General features: G+C 47.6%; 8 protein-coding genes across 8 annotated transcripts; 5 read left to right on the forward strand and 3 right to left on the reverse strand.

Moving 5' to 3' along the window:
- Positions 1-116: 116 nt before the first annotated feature.
- Positions 117-1,588, reverse strand: PGRI_053140 (Acyltransferase 3; the record flags this gene model as incomplete). Its single annotated transcript, XM_040793027.1, has 3 exons — positions 117-805; positions 860-1,478; positions 1,526-1,588. 3 exons carry the CDS (start codon positions 1,586-1,588, stop codon positions 117-119), a joined length of 1,371 nt encoding a protein of 456 aa, XP_040644994.1.
- Positions 1,589-2,587: 999 nt separating this feature from the next.
- On the forward strand, positions 2,588-5,062 carry PGRI_053150 (putative GTPase activating protein (Gyp3); the record flags this gene model as incomplete). Its single annotated transcript, XM_040793028.1, has 1 exon — positions 2,588-5,062. One exon carries the CDS (start codon positions 2,588-2,590, stop codon positions 5,060-5,062), a length of 2,475 nt encoding a protein of 824 aa, XP_040644995.1.
- Positions 5,063-5,723: 661 nt separating this feature from the next.
- Positions 5,724-6,734, reverse strand: PGRI_053160 (SMP-30/gluconolactonase/LRE family protein; the record flags this gene model as incomplete). The annotated part of the gene is made up of 1 exon (XM_040793029.1): positions 5,724-6,734. One exon carries the CDS (start codon positions 6,732-6,734, stop codon positions 5,724-5,726), a length of 1,011 nt encoding a protein of 336 aa, XP_040644996.1.
- Positions 6,735-8,057: 1,323 nt separating this feature from the next.
- On the reverse strand, positions 8,058-8,766 carry PGRI_053170 (putative bZIP transcription factor; the record flags this gene model as incomplete). The annotated part of the gene is made up of 2 exons (XM_040793030.1): positions 8,058-8,477; positions 8,527-8,766. The coding sequence occupies 2 exons, from the start codon at positions 8,764-8,766 to the stop codon at positions 8,058-8,060; spliced, it is 660 nt and encodes a 219-aa protein (XP_040644997.1).
- A 2,301-nt stretch (positions 8,767-11,067) lies between these two features.
- PGRI_053180 (uncharacterized protein) lies at positions 11,068-13,020 on the forward strand (the record flags this gene model as incomplete). The annotated part of the gene is made up of 5 exons (XM_040793031.1): positions 11,068-11,614; positions 11,670-11,971; positions 12,055-12,170; positions 12,225-12,937; positions 12,992-13,020. 5 exons carry the CDS (start codon positions 11,068-11,070, stop codon positions 13,018-13,020), a joined length of 1,707 nt encoding a protein of 568 aa, XP_040644998.1.
- Positions 13,021-13,681: 661 nt separating this feature from the next.
- On the forward strand, positions 13,682-15,448 carry PGRI_053190 (uncharacterized protein; the record flags this gene model as incomplete). Its single annotated transcript, XM_040793032.1, has 1 exon — positions 13,682-15,448. The coding sequence occupies one exon, from the start codon at positions 13,682-13,684 to the stop codon at positions 15,446-15,448; it is 1,767 nt and encodes a 588-aa protein (XP_040644999.1).
- Positions 15,449-16,241: 793 nt separating this feature from the next.
- PGRI_053200 (putative short chain oxidoreductase/dehydrogenase) lies at positions 16,242-17,253 on the forward strand (the record flags this gene model as incomplete). Its single annotated transcript, XM_040793033.1, has 3 exons — positions 16,242-16,531; positions 16,617-16,893; positions 16,957-17,253. 3 exons carry the CDS (start codon positions 16,242-16,244, stop codon positions 17,251-17,253), a joined length of 864 nt encoding a protein of 287 aa, XP_040645000.1.
- A 1,194-nt stretch (positions 17,254-18,447) lies between these two features.
- PGRI_053210 (Major facilitator superfamily domain, general substrate transporter) lies at positions 18,448-21,231 on the forward strand (the record flags this gene model as incomplete). Its single annotated transcript, XM_040793034.1, has 4 exons — positions 18,448-18,757; positions 18,808-19,131; positions 19,536-19,831; positions 19,882-21,231. The coding sequence occupies 4 exons, from the start codon at positions 18,448-18,450 to the stop codon at positions 21,229-21,231; spliced, it is 2,280 nt and encodes a 759-aa protein (XP_040645001.1).
- Positions 21,232-21,477: the final 246 nt, after the last annotated feature.

The raw sequence follows: 21,477 nt of genomic DNA on the forward strand, positions 1-21,477 counted from the left end.
GTGGAGCGATATCAATAGATAATCAAGAAGTTCTATTCATATTAATACATAGGTCTATCTAGTCTAAATGCAAAAGCCCCAGATGCCAAAACACAATAGCCACGTCAATGAAGAATTTACATATTTAACTCTCGGACAGATGCAATGGGCAGCATCTCGCCCTTCTCTTTTGAAGTCCACGCCGCATTCTTACCCCATGAACGAGAGAATTTCTCTAACGCCGCTGTAAGTGCACCCATCTTCGGTTCTATATGCTTTGTCCACTGCTGGACAACATATAGTAAGAATACGAAAAATATCACTAGAACAACCCCGAGTCGGAATATGTTCGGCGTTGGAATATAAGACTCCGGGTCAGGTGTTCCATCTGCTTTCAAAGTAGGCTCAAAGCCAAATGTCATGGGTAGATAGACAAGGTAAACAAGAACAGATCGCATCAGTGGTCCGTGGACAAGGTACAGCGGGAAGCTGATCGATCCCAGCCATAGCAACATGGGGTGAGAGAGCAGGCGTCGCATGAATGGAGAAAGCATCACTCCAAGACAAACCATCTGCGCCCCAAGGCTGGCATAGTAGCGGCTGACGTTGGCGTCTTTTGGGAAGATGTTTTCGGCAAGCGATGCAAGTTGCGAAGACCATGCGGTTTGGTCGGCGTACTGATCGGGATATGAGCAGATGTAGAGGCCCAACGTGACGAGACCGTAGGGGAGAACTCTAAAGATCGTGCGTGGCTGGAGGGCTGTTAGGTTGTAGAATGATAGTTCTGCTAGTATCATGCCAGCGAAAATGTTTGTACCGACAGTACCTGTAAGAAATTATTAGCACTATATGTAGTATTTCGATATTATCGCAAACATACCATCCAGGGTTGCCCAACTATAGGCGTATAGGACCATTTGCGCACAGAGGCGGAAAAGTGGAGTGGTATGTACCAATGCCAGCAGGGTCATGAATACATAAAGGGAGCCACGGAAAAGGGGTAATAGTGCCCATTGCGGTTGGTCGTAGGCATTTTCTCCGTACATCCAAGTCCCCAATAACTCTTTCATCAGATCCACGACGGCAGCGCTCAAAGATGCGCTCCGTTGAGGGCTTGTCGCTCTTAGCCAATATGCATCCACCCTTCTACCCAATTGGAAGACGCCAAATTGACATGCAAGCCAAGCTAAAATTGTCATTAGGGCAGCGGGGAAGACAAGTCTCCACTTTCGCCGGAACGCGCCTGTCGAAAGCGCAACGAGCGCATCGGTCGTAGCCCCTCGTCGGGCTAATTGGAGTGGTTTTAGGGCATTGACAAACCCAAGTAACACTAAGAAGATGGCAACCCAGGCCTGGCCCTGTATGACGAGTCTAAAAAACGGTCGCTGAAATAAAATAGACTTTCCCGTTTCCGCGAAAGACGGCGGGATCAGATATGTCGCAAAAGAGAGACAGGTATGGCTAGCGACCACAAAAAGAGCGGCAATTCCACGAAGTCCCTAAACTAGTGAGTGACAGTATGCGGGGAATTGGAAATAATACTTACATCTGCCCAGCTACTCGGACGGAGGTGAACTGCGGATTGCTTGGTCGCCGGGTCGACAGTCATATTGGACAAACGGGTTCATTGTACTTCGGTACTGGTCAATAGTATAATGCAGATTTGCTGCAGCTCCCCTGGAACATATACATACATCCCGTTGGTAAATCATGTCTAGTTCCGGGGATTGATTGAGAAGAGATGAATACGAAATACGGAAACGGAGATGTGAGATCGTATTGAAATAGTTGACAGTTGATATCAGATTCCGAAGACGGAAGGGTTCGAGCGGGCTAACCACATTCCACATGTGCATGAATTGGGGGTTGTAGGAAAGTGGGAAGTTAGATAGTGATTTTAAATGTTCAATTGGTCTAGAATTCAGGGTTGATATAGAAAAATGTGGTTAAAAACGAGAATAGTTGGGTATGGGCCCATGTTGTGCATTCTCTTTACTCCGTTACTCCGTACGGAGTATGTAGTCTTGGAGCTATTCGTTTTAGATGTTCTTGTTTTGATAGATATTAGTACCCCTTATAAATGCTATAGATAGACAGATAGGAATCTTGAACTAGGAGAATAGAAGATATGATATCGTGAAGAAATGCATATACTCTGTGACTATAAATGTTGAGAGTTCCAGATCGGCAGATATTCTGATCTATCGATTTTAGACAAAGACCAGAACAATTCGACTGTTACAAACAACGAAAGATATAGACATCTAACGGTTAATCTACTTCTACTTCATATATTAAAATTCTCAACAAAACAGGATTTAATCTATGTAGTTGAATACTTGGAATATACCCCTTTGTCCATATTACGTCACCTGACACTAAACCCGATCAGGGCTTTGTTGATTTTGTTTCAACTGCACCTTTTCTCTTCTCTCTTTTCTTTTTCCACAGTCCTCTGGCAGGCTGTCTCCTTTGGTCTCTCAACTTTTGTCTTTCGTTTCTCCAAAGTCATTCTCTTAACATTTAGCCCTTTTGTTGAACTTCCGATCTATGGTTATCGATAGTTGATAACAAATGTCCAGCGGGAACTGGGTGCGACATCGTGGCCATGGTCACAGAAAACGTAAACCCTCGATATCCGCCTCCCTCGGCTGATTTCGACCTCCCCGGCCGGCGAAGAATTCCCCACCCACCGCGATTGGAGTCATTGACCGATCCACGCACCCGAACCGCAAATTCCGCTCCGAGATCTGCGCCTCGCTCTCCCCGCTCACCACGCCAAAGATCGCGTTCGCCTCTGCCGCGGACTCAGAATCCTCATCAAAACCCGTGGCCGCCCACTCCGCCTCACCATGGCCCCTCGCAGGGTACGAGGGGTGAATGGAAAACCCCTAGACCTACCGGTCGCCCTCAAATATACGCCACACCACCTGACACCCATCCCCCGAACTGGTCTGCGCGAGACGACTTCGAACGATCGATGCATCGGAAACCTGTGCCTACGCGAGGGGGTCTCCGTATATCCATGTCAACTTCCAGGTTGAACAGTCGGCGGCCGAGGACGCGGGATTCTATGGAGCGCCGCCCACAGGACTTGAGCCCCCAGGGACTGCCATTGTCACGCTTCCCAACAAATGGAACCGATGAAAATCCTCCCCGCCCAAGCGTCAATTCGTCCGAAACCTGGCGCTCGAGTATTGAACAAGCTAGTGGAACAGAGCGCAGCAGTGTTCTGACCAAGAGCAGCTCAATCACCGATCTTTCGCCGGATACTCCCGACGCGCCGTATGGGATGGACAATGGGATGAGTGTCGAAGACGCCATTTCCATGTATCTTGACGGCTTTAGCGACGTGACTGAAGAGCCTGGCTCGCCGAAATCCTACGCAGGGAGTAAAGCGCCATCAGTAACGCCTCCGCCATCACGCGATTCACACCTCGATGAAGTACAGCCACTAGAATTTCCGTCGCTGAGCGACGCTCCTCCGATACCCCCGATACCAGAATATACCATTTCGCAAATCACGAGGCCAGATTCATTGTTTTTGCCAAACTTGACTTACTCCGAACCCACCCCCGTACCGCCCATACTCCCACAATCTGCGCCAGAGTCCACACCATTGGAAGCCGCACTACCAGAATATCCACAAGAAACCGACCCGTCAGACCCTATTATACCTGACTCTCCGCCCGATCTCACTCCCTCCGTATCGCCGGTACCTGAAGAACATGAGGTGAATCCTACACACCAACGACAACCCTCGAAAAAAGTGTTCATTCCTGGACTAGTCCCACCGCAACTCCGCTCTGGGGATGGCCCTCGAGACGATTATGGATTCCGCAAAGCTACCCAATATGTAACTTTGGATGAATACGAGGCCTGGAAAGCTTCCTACTCCCACCATGTGACCCAACGGAGAGCCAAATGGTGTGAATTGCTGAAGGAAAATGGGCTGCCCACATCACAGCCCACAACATTCCCGCCGCAGTCTTCCAAGGTCAAGCGATTTGTTCGCAAAGGAATTCCTCCAGAGTTTCGAGGTGCGGCTTGGTTCTTTTATGCCGGCGGGTACGAGCTTTTGAACCAGAATTTTGGCAAGTATGATAAACTTGTTGCGAGTGCCATGAGCTCACCAAGTAACGACGATAAGGAGCACATCGAGCGTGATCTCCACCGCACATTCCCTGACAACCTTCATTTCAAACCGGAACCTACCGCTGAGCAAGCAGAGCATTCCGGGAGCAGCAATCCGAATTATTCTAATGTCACTACGGAGACGCAGATGATTCAGTCTCTACGTCGGGTTCTGTATGCTTACGCGCTGCATAACCCCAAAGTCGGATATACCCAGTCTCTGAATTTCATCACGGGAATGCTGCTTCTTTTCCTCCCCGAGGAAAAAGCATTCTGGATGTTGCATATAATTGCTGCAGACTACTTGCCTGGAACCCATGAGATCAGTTTAGAGGGTGCCAACATTGACCTCTGGATCCTCATGGTTCTGCTCCGGGACACCATGCCAGCCATATATTCCAAGATCGCTGCTATGGGAGGGACCCCGTCGGGACGAGGCAAAATGCCTCCTTTGACAGTGACCTCTCGACTGCCAGACATCACCCTCGGTCTGACCAACTGGCTTATGTCAGTTTTCATCGGAAGTTTGCCTCTAGAAACCACGCTGCGAGTTTGGGATGTTTTCTTCTACGAGGGTTCCAAAACTTTCTTCCGCGTGTCTTTGGCAATTTTCAAAGCATGTGAAAAAGACATCCTCGGTGTGACAGACCCCATGGAAGCATTCCAGATTGTGCAAACCGTCCCTAAAAAGCTGTTGGATGCCAACATGTTGATGGATGAATGTTTCGTACGTCGGCACCGCGTCGGACAAGGTCGTATTGAAGAACTCCGAGCTCAACGTCGGAAGGCTGTCCGCGAAGAAAAGTTGCGACGATCAGTAGCCTTCAGTAAAGGCCAGCTTCACTCTGGGACGGATGATTTCACGGGCCGATCCCGTACACCAATCCCGGGCCTCGAGCATCGGGTGGTTGGTTCCTGGCGTCACTTGAAACAACATGCATTTCGTTAAATGACCACCCTTATGTTCATATCTGTTGGACATCCTTTTCAGACGGCCCATGTCATCTTAATGTCTGTAATCATAATTGTGAATTTGACGGGGTTTAGCGAGGGCGGCTCTCTGCATTATAGGCGTCTTGGATTCGAAAGGCGAAAGGGGGGAATCGAGCATTTACAGCATTTTCCATTTGTACATAGAATTTACATAAAAGATAACGCTATGCGCGTCAGTCTTCTCGGCCTTTTCACCAGAGCAAGATCTTGGAATAGACAAGTCCTTCTCCTGAAGTACCATCCTCAACTCAACTCCACTTTTCAACGGATTATTATTGGGAAGTGTCACAGCAAGCTAATACAGTATGGCATTGCAAAAATGGGGCTAATCTACCAACAGAATCCAAAAGGTGGGTTGAATTGAATTGAATTGAAGGGATGAAAAGAGCGGATGCGAGGACCCTTTACGGGGTCCTTGCTAAAGGAGGTAAAAGAGGTTGAGAATCCCAGATTCTCGAGAACCCCTTCCAAACGAAGAAATAACACAAATGAAAACCACTCCGGGTTTTACAACACATAGACAGGAAGAATCAAAAACAATCAAGGATTTTCAGGGCACTGTCACCAAGAAATGCCGGGATTGGGCGTATCGTTGTCGAATCCCTAATCCCATCACTCTAAATCTTGTCGACTTCAATTGCGACCAGCTTCGCACCTTCAGTAACGGTCCCGTTGACAGGTGACGCCAGTGCCCCCGATGTTACTGCATATAGAGTCCTCTTCCCCTTTCCTCCAAACACCATACTTGTCGTCCCAGCCACAGTCAGCTGGTATGGAGAACCAATGACATCCTCCTTGACACCATCCCGGCTGACCCTCGTAATAATATTTGCGAAATTCCCAGAAATATAAATATCCCCCGTCTTTGAATCATACGCAAAGTCGTCGCCCCAGACACCCGTTGTCAAAGTCTCATACGGACCAACAGCCCGTCCACTGATAGGGTCAATCCTGACTCGGCCGAGAGTTTCCTTCAGACTGCTGGTATAGTACAGGAACGTCTCTTCGCAAATAGTGATAACGTGAATACCGTTCACACCCAAGGTGGTTCCGGCCGGTGGATGCATACTGAGATCGTCATGGACAACTTCGCGTTCCCCAGTCTCGGGACAGAGTCGGTATACGACCCCCGCCATGCTGTCTGCAATAAGGACAGTTCCTGTGTGAGGCAAGTTCGTCATCCCGTTTGGGAACATTGCTTCGGGGATGTCGGTGACTTTTTTCGAGGAGATGTGGTTAAGATCGTGGCCGGAGAAGCTCACTTCCCAGATTGAATAAGTCCCCGGGAAATCTTGTGCATCTGGTATGCTGTAATTGCCGAGGATAACTAGAAATTGGTTTTTCTTGTATTCTGTTATTCCTAGAGCACCTGTCGCTCCAGGAAATGTTTGGATGAGTTTCGCGGATGGTTTCGGTACGGCTGGGGGCAGGGCGATCTGGTACAGAGCAGGGATATCAAGTCTCGTGGCGAGGATGCTGTTGGAGGGCCCAATTGCCAAATTCTCGAGCCATGAGCCGTGTTCAAACTGATACAAGGTAGATATGGGATTGTGTGGGTGGCACACACTTGAGGTGATGAGAGAGAGAGCCAATAAGCCGTGGAGAAGGATTTGTGACGAAAAGATCATTCTGATCGATGAAGGCTAGAGCTAGCTAGTGAGGTATAGATATGGCCGAAGTGAATAAGTGTCTTGCAGATATAGCTCTTGCGGCAGAAGAGGGTATTTATAGTGCTCGGGGCGTAGAACATGAGGACCAGGTTTCTAACAATGGACAAATTTCTCATATCTTACACACTCGTATATAAGAGTTGTATAATCATCAGCAATCTTACTTGTAAGTGGCTTACATTTTTGGAGACTGATCCTAGGCTAGTTATTGGCGGACTGTCACCGTGCGATGGAGATCGATATTGACTGTATTCTCGAAATCGGGTTGACTAATGTACATTACTTAATTTTGAGCCCTAATAAGACCTTAGTCTGGATGGTTCATCAAATGAGCAGACGTGACAAATAGTTTCATCTGGTATAAAACTTTAAATATGTACATAAGTCCGGATATAATCTATGGACTATGAATTAGTTCATTCTTACTAATCTCCACATGGTTTCCAAGATTGCCGTGTCACTATATAACCCTAATTAAATGAAAGGTAAGACAATAATCATGTAATAACTTTCTAGCGTGGAGAAGGTGAGGCCTAGCCATACAATATCTTTCTGCGGACCCCGTAACAGACGCCATTGGGCAATCTCAGTAATAGGTTATTTAGTCAATTACTACGCCGTATTAGGTCAATGGTAAGGCAGGTCTAGTCATTTTGAGTTTACGTAGAAGATTCACGGTAATAATTAGGGTTAAGTCCGTTTGAACCATGGGAGTATGAGAATCGAACCCCAGAATGAAACTTCCAAGCAAGGCGTTTTTATCATTCAAAGAGTGTCGCAGCTATCATCTGGAATATATCCCAGAAGCTGTCACATGAGGCCTCCGCAAAGCCCATAAATGGGCCTGATATCCAAAGCACAACCCAGCCCACCTCGGCCCTCACAATCGGGCCTCTTTAATTGCTGTACTACGATATTCAACTGATTGTATGAAGTTCACACTCGGAATATCAAATCACTGTAGTTGTATAAGTATATATTATAATTTTAAACGAAATTTATTCCGCGGAAGTTGAGATATTATAGAAAATGTAAAGGTTGATGTTTTGATATCGATATATTCTTGGGATTTATATAGGAGTGCTACTTTTCAGATAAACCTCTATACTCTTTAAATTACCCGAATGACACATTTTTCGCGTTTTTGGGCGTAATACAGAGCAAAATTATCCGAATTATCCTTATCATCCACGTTGCTAAAGTTATCACAAAGTACTACAAGAAAAACCGCAAAGACATGGAGCTATCGTAAATCCGTGCCTGAACAAAAAGATTAAACAACTAGGAAGGGCAAAGAGGGGAGCCGTCGGACGCCTCGTTTGGTAATAGCAACTCCTGCAGACACCCGAACAAGTCTTCCAGCGGCACATCCAACGGCTCGGCCTTTATTTCAGAGGATGAAGAGCAAGAGGAAGACAAATCACTCCCCAGTAAGCCAGACAGCGACTGCAGCCTGTTTGGCAGTCGCAGCAGCATTACCATGAGGCGCCACCGCTTGCGCAGATCTTGTACTTCACCAGTAAGGGCCTCTTTTTCCTTAAGGATCTTAGATATTTCTTCAGATTTTTGGTTCAATCCCTCCGAGAGCTCTTGGCACTTTGCTTCGAGTTCAGTAGCCCGTTGCTGGAGTGTTTGATGGTGCTCTTCTTTGCGTTCGCGGAATCGGCGCTGCGCGTTGCGGTTTTGCATGCGTCGCTTGACCTGCGAGTAATTAGTTCAGCTCGGAGAAAGATCACAGGGCGAAGCTTACAGTCTGTAATTTATGTTTCTTGCTTTCCGCATCTATTGCGCATGTGACTGAGCTCTGGCCTTCCTGTGAATCTGAGGATGGCGAAGGCGAAACAGTGTTATCAGGAGAGACTGTGGAGTCGAGGTCGACAATTCGATAGACCTCGGGTGACTGTATGCAGTCCACTTCAGATGGTGTCACTGAGCGAGGAATAAAGGTGTCGAAGGTGGGGAGGAGCTCGAATCCCTGGTATCCTGACATATGGTTCTTCGCTAGTGAGCGACGTGTTTCTGTAAAATTCGAGGAAGAACTCACCATTCTAGAACCTAGCATTGGCATCTCCCCGCTCTTGTATTGCATGCCAAGAAGGCTGGGGCTTTGAGAGTTCCAATAGTTTTCCATTGTATGTATGAGTATCTGTGTGCTATAGTAGCTTTATGCTGAGCAGTGCGATTTGAGTTGTGAGGGAATGAATCTGACAACGAAGGGAGCAGGTGCTTTATATATACAGGTTGGGCTTGCCTATTGATCTTGCCCATTGCTTGTAGGGACAATTGAACTGGACGTTATTTAATTTTGGGCCAATCAGAGCTGCTATAGGCCACACCTTAAGAGGTATAGCGCCTTTGTCTATTTTAGCACCCATGCACGGTCAATTGATGAAAATCGTTTTAAGGCCACTGTCCGGGACAAATAAAAAACAGGGGTGAAATTTCCTGATGGGGCTTTGATTTGCATGTGGGGCGTAGAGAATATTCCCGGGTCTGATTTGACAGAGCAGCCGTCAGATAAGACATTTTAAAGGGCGTGTTCCACTGCGGCCCGTCAGTCTGTTAGAAATCGAATGTCAGCTACGTAAGATGAACCTTGGACGCTTAGAGCAATCCTCATTAGGAATAGTCGTCAAGACATTGAAACTCGGTAGTCGGCTAAAACCCCCACGAATAGACTCGCTCGTCCCCATCTACTCTTGGAGTAATGATGTTTGAAAATGGTATTGTTGCAGCCTGCAGCTCTGGTGCGCTAAAAGTTTTGGGAAGAGATAGGTGTAATTTAGGCCAAGTGAGTAAAATTAAGAGTGCAAGAATTCAGTTCCTTCCAGAGCCAATGCTGGTAAACATCTAGATAGTACGGGTGATCTTCTTCACCTACTCCTATCACTGTGAGATCTCAGCACGTCCATCGGATTTGGTCTAAGCTCATTGTGGATCTGCATCGAACACTGGAGAAAATGGTGCCCACATAACAAGTGCATTGGCCGCTCAGAGTATGTAGTGGACCTGGAGGTCTCAAAGTGGTGCAACCGAAGTAAGTCATTTAACGTTCGATCTAAGCCAAATATGGGTTCCTCTATAGCTGCTATCATTGGTCAGGAGTAAAACTTCACATCACAGCAGAACGAACAACCAGCTATCTAATGGGCATTGTCCCCATGTTGTTCTTTCTTAAAATTGCTAACTATGAGCTTGAGATGAGACTATTTCATAAGTTCACCGATCCCCCCCTGTGAGTCAAGTACCTAGATTCTATTCTCACTCGAACTTGATTGTTATCGCTATAGGAAGGTTCTTATCATTTCCTTTTATTTACACGACCTCTAAACCCAATTCGATCCTCCCAGGCCTCTCCTACTGATCAAGAACTCACAGGTGAACTATGGAACCCCTTGCAACGATTGACTGCTAACTTTTCAGGCTTCAAGATAGATAAGACCTTCTCTCCTCACGGATAACATCCGATGCAACTTGACTATGGTACATACTATAGAACTTTGCCACATTTCCGACTCGATTGGTGATAAAATGGCGCCACAAATCAATCGGGACACGATTTGGCCCCCATGTCCCGCTTTTTCCTCCGGTTTCGCTGGGCTTCACGTCGCCCAGACTCTAAGACACTCTTCATATTAACTCACAGCGTGCCGGAAAAAACCTCTTCTCGACTAATTCGAGCGACGAAAATCAGCTCAAAAAGGTTCACAATTATTGCAGAGCGCCTCCAACATTCTACACTCGTGTTGAGCTTCAAAACACGTCACAATTTCGCTGTTTGACCTGCACGTCGACACGGTAGGGAAACCGTTGGGCCGGCCAACACCTTCGTTTTGCAATTCGCAAGTTTCACCTTCCGACTCGTGACGAGTGGGCTCTGAACGCGCCTTTCTGCTTTTGACATCGGGTTACCTCGCTGTTATTGGTTGTACACTGCCTAGCTTCCTAGGTGGGGACGAAACCTGTCTTGTAATTTGCAACTGGCCAACTGGCACTACCAACGCTAGGTTCCCCTTCGACTTGTGATAAGCAGACTTCAAACGTGCTTCCTTGTTTTTGATCATGGATTGCCTGGTTGTTATTGGCTATTCACTGCTTAGCTTCTGAACGGTGGACTGGAGGCGTGCAGAATGAAACAGAGAACGCTTTCCCGCGCGACAGCTAATGGCTACTTTTGCCGACGGTATTCTTTCGGGCTTTGGTCCTTAAGACAGCCGCGACTTTCGCATGTAGATAAATAATATCGCAATAATCGCACTTTCATGGACTAAAGAGCGCATTTGCGTCGAGTATGTTGAAGTCATCGATTCTGCCGACCCCCGAGTCGAGGTACTCTTCGTCGTCTTCCATCTCACCGCCATCAACTGTTTCGTCGTGTTCGGTCCCTTTCGAGGAGGGACGCCAGTCCTGGAATCTGCCACACAGAACAATAGAGCCCGTGAAACCACAGTCATCATTCCTCTTCGTAGACTACCAAGCAGAAAAATCACAGGACAAGAAAGTGCGCAACGAGAAACAAAAGTTTCTTCTCAAAAATTACCACAGGAGAAAAAAGCAAGCGTCCATCCTGCGCTTGAAAACTGCGAATACGGCCCCATCCAACCATATTCTAGTCGATCACTCAACGAGCGCGCAATTGACCTCAGATAATGCAGACTTCACCGGAGAGCAGGATGGATGGGTTGACGAAGGCCAGGGTCCGAGAAGAGCCCCAGGGCAAGCGGAACTGCGGTCTGAGATGTGGTCCCTCAAAGCCTATCTCAGTCAGGGCTATGCCGATCCGTTTGGGGCATCAGCGGTTAAGATGACAGGTTCGATGAATATGTACTTTCATCATTGTATGCACACTAAGAAAAGTCCGAATATCAAAAACAGAAAGCTGACTCAAAATAGTCAGACTCCACACCATAGCAGCATGCTATCCAGTCGACGCTACGAGGATGAGTATGTGGTGGTGGCAGAAGGCCATCACACAGCCAGCTCTCCTCCAGGCGCTCCTGTTCTTAACAGCAGGCCACCAGGCGACATTAGAGTCGAGCAACGGCGTCTCGTCTGTGGTCATCAAGAAGTCAACGCGAGATTCACTTCATCTCCGCGGTGATACACTTAAGACGTTGAATAATATCATGCAAGATCCTCTCAAAGCAGTAGCTGAGTCTACGACACTGGTTGTTGCTTCGCTTGTTGCGATTGAGGTATGCTTTGCGTCAAATTAATACTCGATCTCCATGGTGAGAGGGACTGTAAGACTCAAAACTTGCTAATCTCATCATCGCAGGCTGTCGATGCAAATATGGAGGCTCATGACGCGCATATGAAAGGACTCAAGAGGCTTGTCCAGTTGATGGGCGGATTAGATAATTTGGACCACATGACTTTGTCCAAAATCTACCAGTATGGTCTTTACATGCATCCCTATGCACGATGCAGGTTGCTAACAATTCTCAGGAGCGACGTCAAGAGCGCTGCCCTCTACAATACCCGGCCAGTCTTTCCCATCTCCGCGCGCTGGCGCAGTGAAATCATCCAAGACTTTCGACTTTTCCTCACGCGGGACGAGCTCGACACGCCCAAAGATCTTGCTTCCCTTGGTGCCACCATCTTCTCTTCCGCCTGGTATACGATGCTTGACCGCACTATGAAAACCTCCCTCCAGGTTATCCGGCGCCTGATCATTTACTACGAACATGTGCAGCGTAATCCGGCTTCTGTAATGCCCACAGATAACGATCTTTTTCTTGTCGCCGAGCACCAAGTCCTCTCGTTGTGCTACACGACAACAGATCCAACCGATATCAATGAGACACTTCGCCTCACCTTAGTCATCTACCTAAACCTGCGAGTGTGGCACTTCCAGTCTTTCCCGTTCATGGAATATGTCGTTGAATCACTCCGACGGAGCCTTGAGGTTCCATACTTACATCTCCAGACCGAAACACCGGAGCTGTTATTCTGGATTCTTGTCCTCGGTAGTCTTGCGTCGCAGGGGTACAAGTGCCACCGGTGGTACCTCAACAAGCTGATTGAGATGACGAAGCGGTTGGGGTTGAGCGAATGGAAGGAGGCGAGGTCAGTTCTAGGCGGTTACTTCTACACCGACCAGACTAGCGAGAAGAGGGCCGAGGAGGATCTTTGGAATGAGGTGCTTTTGAAGGAAACTTGTAAGTTGTCACTAGAAGATGGTCGGGTGTTTTGGGTCACTCACAATTTGGTAGATTCGTATATTGCGCCAAAGCCAGCGTAAAGGTTTTGTAGAACCCGAGCCGTGCCGGGTTTTGTGAAGGATTTATCCGGTCCATATAGCCAGTTGAGGGGTATTCGGCACAGGAAAGAGGGCGTCATCTGTGGCTAGAAACGCTATTTCTGACCACTCTGGAGTCGTGCACAATTCCTTTTGACCAGTATTTATTCATTTTGTCTGCTTATGAATCTGTACCCTAACAAGAAACCTTCTACCCTCAAATCAAGCAAAACTTTAACTTTGGGGTGCACGTCCCTAAACTCTTCAACTCTTTTGTTTTACAGGTGGACTCATTTTATCCTTAGAAAAAATATTACCTGATGAACCCCGCTGCACCTGATCTTTTCAGAGCCTCTAACATTGCTAGGTCGAACTCAAGAGTAACGGACTTGTGGACCTGCAACTATTAGATGGATTTTAAGCATCCCATAACTAGTAGGTGAGCGGGCTAGCCCAAGGAGCACGTCGCGTAAGCAGCGGAAGTGGCTTACTCTGTCTATTTATTACACTCTACTCACTTCGCACAACAGTAGACCACTAAAAAACCCTGGATTTCGCCACAATCCTACTGATACGATCCGCATTTTTTTGCGTTTGATATCAGCCTTACCTCAGCCCGCCAAGATCTGCGTGAAGCCAGTACCCAATACTACATCCTATAGGAATGACGCAACAGTCAACAGTCTCCCAACAGTTCGCATTCGTCGGGGGGCCCGTCCTCAAGAAGGAAGCCAGCAATCTGCGATCATCTCTCGTGAAACGAGCCCTCGCCCAGAAAAGATCGCAAAGATGGCTGGATGCGTCGAACAAGTTGGATTCAATGCTTGCTTCTAAGGAAGACAAGAGCACAGACCAATGTACATGCAGCCCGGGAGCATCCGTCGAGAAACCATGGATCAATAGTCCCAGGAACACCAATCAACAACCTCAACTCCTTCCTGCCCAATTGAATTGTCGCCTGTGCGGGCGGCCCCAACCGTCTCCAGTTGGACCCCAGAGTTACCCCAACCCTACACTCCTCGGCGCATATCGCTCGAATCCTTTTCTACCTATAGACGCGACCGACGCTAAGCTAAACGTGACTGAGCTGCTGGACTTTGCCGCGACCACAATCTGGCCCCAGTTTCGGCCCGTGGACTACACCGGAAATGGGTATCGGTCATGGGCTTTCCCGATGGAGGACAAAGTACAATTATACGCTGTCTTATACGCAGCATCTTACCACCGGGATGCGCTCCGCATCACTTATGGTGCGGAAGATCCCATCTTAGACTCCAAGGAACAGTTGGAGATCAGAGGGCTGGCCCTTCAGACCTTACGCATGGAGGTTGCTAAACTATCGGAATTCGCATCTCCAACAACCCGCCTTGATGGAGTCATAATGTGTATCCTGTACCTGGCAGTAAATGAACTTCATAAGGGGAAAATGGCTCGCGATTGTAGCCTATTCACCCCTCCTTTCATCAGCATGCAAGCATTGGATGTTTATGGCGGTCGCACATATCATCCGTTACATTGGAACACCATGCAGGAGCTTGTCCAACGATCGGGTGGAATTGAAAAAATCGCAACTGGTCGCCTGACTTGGCTGCTCAGTCTGTCGGACCTTTTCGGCGCTTTCCAGGTTATCCGTAAGCCAACCTATCCGATGATGACTGTTGCAGGGAGGCGGTTAGTTCTGCAGCGTCCCGCAGTGCTGTTCCAACCATACGGATACCATACGAGTACAAACCTCTCGCCAGGCTTGAGTACGCCGGGCTTCGGATTCCAGGAACTCTCTTTCATGTGCCCGCCAGTGAAGCAGGATATAACCGAGGCCTTCATCCATCTAGGCGAATACTCCGCCGTCGCCCAGCACTGCATAAACACTAAATCCAACGTGGTTCTGGATCTGTTAGGTGATAGTAGGAACCTCATCCACAATCGCCTACTCTCCCTTCCAGACGAGACCGACCCCTACGAGCTCATCTTTGAAATGCCCGATTCTCAGACGGATACAGAATCGGAGCAAAGTAAGCTATCGCTTTTGCTCTCGCACCAGATATACCACACCTGCCGTCTCAGCGCCCTCCTATACGCATTGCACGTTACATTCCCGATCCCACGGTTCCGGGAGCCGGCGCTATTTATCCTCAGTGCCCTCGGACCGCGAATCGAATGGCTTCGTATGCGGAATGTCTCACAGCCTGTGCTTATTTGGTGTCTGGCTATATTGATTAGTGTGTTGGGTGATAATGCCCCTGAATTCGAGGGTCTGGTCTCATATATGGTCCCGATGGCTCGGGAGGAAGCGATTGACTCAGTGCCGACGCTTTTGGCGTTCCTTCATTCCTTCGCCTGGGTGGATGCAGCTGTGGGGGATCATTGGAGAGATCTGTGGGAAAGGATATTTATGTCTGTGGAGAGGGGTATGGAATTTGCGGAATGTTAGATTTGATAAATAGGCAGACAGTGATTTTATACCCGTTCAATACGAGATAGAAATCATTATTTTTGAAAATGCAATAGAAAATGTGGTGCCTTTCAGATTGACCCACAGCGTTTAGTCGTTCAGCGAGACCCCTGGAGGACACGCTAAACTCACTTTGGAAGCGGGTTTGTCGCAGTTGATTGGAGGGCTGAACATAGTGAAATTTCTGCGAGTTACTCCGTGGAGTAAGTAAACACAGCACAAAATCTGATTCACATGCCAGGCTAGCCTCGGCCATTTAGAACCAATAGCCATTGTAAGAAGGAAAGAAAAAAATAATTACATTGTAGTCACAACACCGCCTAATAAAGGCGGACGAACTCGTGGTATCACTCTAGTTATACTCGACGCTTTGTGCGATCACCTACAACATACTGGAAAGACCCCTGTCAGATCGCTTATATGATGATGAGTGAGTGGATCAGATCATGTGATAACTAGTCAGACGCTTAATCAGCTTATGTCATGATCTGTGAGCGGCTTCACCTGCAGGGGCGTGCTCAATTTTACTCTGAGATCACAAAGCGACAGGAGGTGAGCACTGAAACGGAAAGGAAAGGTCCCGAGTAGGCATTATCCGATACATATGGCAAACATATTGAAAAAGGTCCACATTGCATTAAGCAGGGCACAAGTACCCCTCAGCAGCCCACTTGCCTTCCTGCGAGCGATTACAGTCAAACCCTTCCTCCTTCCTCCTCATGCCTAAATAGATTGTTCTTCCGTTCCACATCTGAAATCCACTTTGCAGAACATGTCGTCTCCCGTGTGGCTTATTACCGGTGCTTCCAATGGTTTTGGTCTTGGAATGTGCCTCCACGTTCTGCGTGCGGGGCATGGGCACCGTGTTATCGGCTCGGTCCGCAGCAAGGCCAAGGCCACCACTGCGGTTGAGCAAATCAAGCAGGCCGGAGGCTCGGTGATTGAGTTGGACATGACAGAGTCGCAGGCCAGTATTGCAAGTAAGATACACGCCCTTGGTCGTATTGACTATCTGATCAATGTTGCTGGCTATTCTATCCTGGCCCCCTGCGAGGATATTACGTAAGTTGCGACCAACATGGATAGTTAGTTAGTTAACTAGTTAGTTAGTTAAACAAGGTAAGGACGATTCTCTGACTTGTTATAGTGACAAAGAGGCAACCCTCCAAATGACTACCAACTTCTTTGGCCCCCTATACACCCTACAAGCTGTCCTCCCTGTTATGCGCGCCCAGCGCTCTGGTACTATTGTCAATATCTCTAGTGGAGCCGCCCAGGACCCCCTACCGGCTTGCTCTTTGTACAGTGCTTCGAAGGCCGCATTGGAGGCTGCATCCGAGGCACTTGCTAAGGAGGTTGCGCCTCATAACATCCGTGTACTGATTGTCGAGCCTGGAAATTTCCGTACCAACTTTGTCGGCGCGGTGAGTTTTTGAATCTATTTACAATGTATCTATATAAGCCGTCAGTGCTAACTAGCGTTATAGTTGGCTGACGCAAGTCCCGACCCGGCCTCGGTCGCTCCCCACTATGACGACCCCGTGGGCATAGTTATGCGTAAGTTCCTCACTGTCCACGGAAAGCAGCCTGGCGATCCCCAGAAGGGAGTCGAGCGTATATTCGAGGTCGTCACCGGCACTGGGATGGCCGGTCCCCTAGCAGGCAAGATCTCTCGACTGGTTCTAGGGAGTGATGCGTACGCGAGGATGCAGAAGAGCTGCGAAAGATTTAGCAACGATTTGAGTTTGCAGGAGGAAGTTTCCCTAAGCACCAACTTTACCTAAGATGAACAGAGCTTGAATTACGGGGAATTATTCGAGCATCAAGATGTACGCATTATAGTGGGGACAGTAGACCTCCGCACCAGCCCATAAAGCCCAGGGCCCAACCCAACCCAACCCAACCCGCAAATGGGCTGGGCTTTAGTAGGGGCCCAATGGGCCCTAAACAGTACAAACATGCTAAGAATTTAGGTGCGAAGTAAAGTTGAACCCCCCTTTTCTATCTTTTTAATTACGCTTCGTTTTACCTACCTTTCTAGGCCTTATTCCTAAGGTAATATTCTATTTAGTTGAATGATTTAGAGCTAAATATTAGTAATTTCTTAATATCACGTTTTAAAACGCCAAAAAGCGCGTTTACAAAGAAATTCGAAAAATTACAGAGCTTTACTAGAAAGTAGTGGTACTCCCGTCGAGATCTAAAATATATATCTAATATCAAAGTATTAAAATTAATGCTTTCTGCGATATGTCTTTCTCTACTTATCTAATCTTATTTAAAATTGAAATATATACTAATATAGATACTATGGTTTGATATTCTGAATTTAATAATTGGTAGAAAAGGCTATGGGCTTGAGATCCGGGCCCAACCCGGCCCATTGCGGAGATCTTGGGGACAGACGTTCATCTTGCTAGGTTACGTTCTATGCTCATACGTGATATGATTTATATACTAGACTGCAATATTACACAACATACACTTTTTTACCTCTCTGACCTTCTTCTGCCATTTTACGGGTGCTCTACTCCGCAAGTGCGCTCAGTGGCGTGCTCAATTTTACTCTGATATCAAAAAGTGGCCAGCACTAAACTGGAAAGGGGAAGATCCATATGTTTGCCAAGACAACCTTGGCGCTTGGCAATTCTCATTGGATCCAATTCCCTGTAGGGCTGTAATCTGACAATGACATGTTTTGTTTACATATTCTTATTGCAGATTCTCTCTGTCCTTAACCATCAAGCCTTTACATTGAAGAATATTCGCTACAATGTCACTCACTCCTGAATCTCCAACTTCGAATCCTCAGTTGAATATGCACTACTTGGCACCTGGATATTCCCCCTGAAGCCGTCAATGAGTTCTGTCGAGATAAAAACAACTTGATCTTCTGCCATGGAGTTACTATTGTGAAAATCTCCCCTTCAGTGGTCGTCAAGTTTGGAGCTCACGTCCACTCTATCGAAGCCAAAAACATGATCTTCATGGCACAACATACAAAAGTTCCAGTGCCTAAAGTGTACGCCTGTTATACACACGGTCCTATTGACCGTGATCCCGGCGACTACGGGGGTCTTTACGATACTTACATCTTCATGGATTTTATTGAAGGCGACACCCTCCACACAGCATGGGATACCTACGATGTCACTACTAAAACCCGTATCTCCACACAGCTTGCGGGGTATATCCAGGAGATGCGTGACCTACCCAGCGAGGGCTATATAGGCTCTCTTGACCATGGACCTGTTTCTGATCACTGTCTATCGACTTCTCTTGATAAAGGTATTCTCCATATTCATCAGACTACGTTGTTCCAACTAACGCTAGGAAAGGACCCTTGAAATCCGAGGAGGATTTCAATACAGCACTTCTTGATACGTATCGAAAAGCAGCACCAAAGCGCCATATTGGGAGTTTCCTTAATGGAATGCTTCCTGCTTCCCATCGGGTTCTCTTCGCGCATGGTGATCTTCGGCTTCAGAATATCATTGTTAAAAATGGTAATGTGGCTGCTATTATTGACTGGGAGCTTAGTGGATGGTATCCTGAATACTGGGACTTTGCAAAAGCTTTGCTTATTTGGGGGTGGCAGAGTGATTGGATGGATTATGTAGTGCGGATTCTTCAGCCGTATCATGCTGAGTTTCTTATGCATAGTTTGTTATGGAGAAGTTGTGGATTTAGTTAGAGGAGTGTCCAATTAAAGGTTGTTCTTTTCCCTGAAATGTGGGAGTGTCCCCCGGCCAATTTCCGAGAGTTCAGGATACACAGGTACATTTTCATTTGATTTTAGCTATAGTCTGCTTAATGAAGAATTTTTCAATAGGTAATAGGGCTGTAATAAATGATTTCAATTTTACTAGTTTTTTTTTAGTGTTTCTATTTAGCGTATTAGATCGACGATCCTTGTAGGGATGGATCTCTTTAAGTGGAGAAGTTCATTGGCGATCGAGATTTCCGGCTTGTTGTTGGTTCATGTCGTCACCAGTCAAGGTGGTATCCCTTTTTCCCCTTTTTTTTCCTCCTTTGGAGAATTTTCCCTCTTCTCTGAGCTTCACAGATATGAGTGGACAGGCTGCTAGCTATTATAACGAGGGTGGCCCTCAGGGTCAGCCTCAACCCTACGCATATGATCCCAATAACTATCAACCAAATGTTCAACCCGCACCATACCCGCAGCCAAATTACCAACAACCCGCCTATCAGCAACCAACCTATCAGCAACCAGCCTATCAACAACCTGGACCTGAGCCCAAACAACAGTATCAGCAAAATGTCCCAGAGTCTGGATACACCTTTGACCAGGCATTCAAGGTCGAAAAGCCCAAGTGGAATGACCTATGGGCAGGTCTCTTGGTGAGTGAACCCGCACTGAAAATCTGCTTCAAAACTGACTGGTTACACAGTTGATCGCCGTCTTCCTCGGGTATGCCGCTGTGTCCGGACTTACCATCCACAAGTATGCCACCAACAAAGGTTTTAATGGAGGAGGTATCTACGACTCGGCCAATGATTTCTCGCTCGACACCAACACCCTCGTACTATTTATCTTCGTCCTCTGCGTCGCTCTAGTTCTATCCTGGCTCTATTTCATGGGCGCAAGGTACTTCACCAAGACCTTCATCTGGGCGACCGGTATTCTCAACATTGTCTTCGCTCTCGCAACCGGCATCTACTACATCGCACGCAAGCAATATGGAGGTGGCATCGCATTCCTACTCTTCGGTGTTTTCGCAATCATCTGTTTCATTAGCTGGATCCCGCGTATCCCCTTCACGGCCTTTATGCTGCAGACCGCCATGGACGTAGCCCGCGGCTACGGACACATCTTCCTAGTCAGCGCGGTAGGCGGAATAGTCACAGTCGCCTTCGCAGCCTGGTTCTCCGTCACTCTGGTCTCCATCTACGTCGCCTACGAACCGGATTCCTCTGGCGGTATCAACCCGGCCTGCGCGAACGGCGGCTGCAGCAGAGCGAAGGTCATCGGGCTCGCTGTCTATGTCACCTTCGCTATGTACTGGTTCAGTGAGTGGATCAAGAACACCGTGCACACTACCGTCGCTGGTGTCTACGGCTCGTGGTATTTCTTCAGCAAGTCCGCCGGCGGTATGCCCAAGGGCTCGACCCGTGGCGCATTCCGTCGCGCGACTACATACTCCTTCGGCAGTATAAGTCTGGGAAGTCTAATCATCGCGTTCATCAACATGTTGCGACAGGCATGCTCGATCGCACAGCGACAGGAGGCCGGACAGGGTAACCTAGTCGGCAGTATCTTCATTTGGATTTTGGGATGTTTCATCTCGTTGCTGGACTGGCTCGTTACTCTGTTCAACCGCTACGCGTTCTGTCACATCGCCTTGTACGGAAAGGCGTATATCCCTGCTGCAAAGGATACCTGGACTATGATGCGCGACCGAGGAATCGACGCGCTCGTACAAGACTGCCTGATTGGTCCGGTTTTGACTATGGGCTCGACTTTCGTCGCTTACGTCTGTGCTCTGCTATCCTATCTCTATCTGCAGTTCACAAACCCCGAGTACAACAGGGATGGTAACTTCACCGCCGTCATCATGGCTTTCGCTTTCTTGATTGGTCTCCAGGTCTGTCAGGTCTTCATGACTCCCATTGGTAGTGGCGTTGAGACTATCTTTGTGGCTATGGCTTGGGATCCTCAAGTCATGATCAATGACCACCCGGATATCTACTACAAGCTTGTGCAACTTTACCCTAAGGTTCAGCAGGCAGTCCATGCTTGAGTTTCCAGACAGTGCAAGACAAGGGGGTTGAAGTTGGATTGCAAAGGTTCAATCTTATGTCTGTGGCGGAATCTATATCCGCATTCTCGCCATGTTTATGAATGTTCAGCACAAATTCGTGCACGTTAATTAATGGAAGATAATGCACGATCAATAGCAGATAAATGTTTCATGTATCATATCACTTAAGCTCAAAACTATCCGAGATATCAAGTTCCAAAACAAGCACTCATAAACCCATACATC

The sequence above is a fragment of the Penicillium griseofulvum genome, assembly GCF_001561935.1.
Source record: "Penicillium griseofulvum strain PG3 chromosome Unknown contig_84, whole genome shotgun sequence".
Lineage (NCBI taxonomy): Eukaryota > Fungi > Ascomycota > Eurotiomycetes > Eurotiales > Aspergillaceae > Penicillium > Penicillium griseofulvum.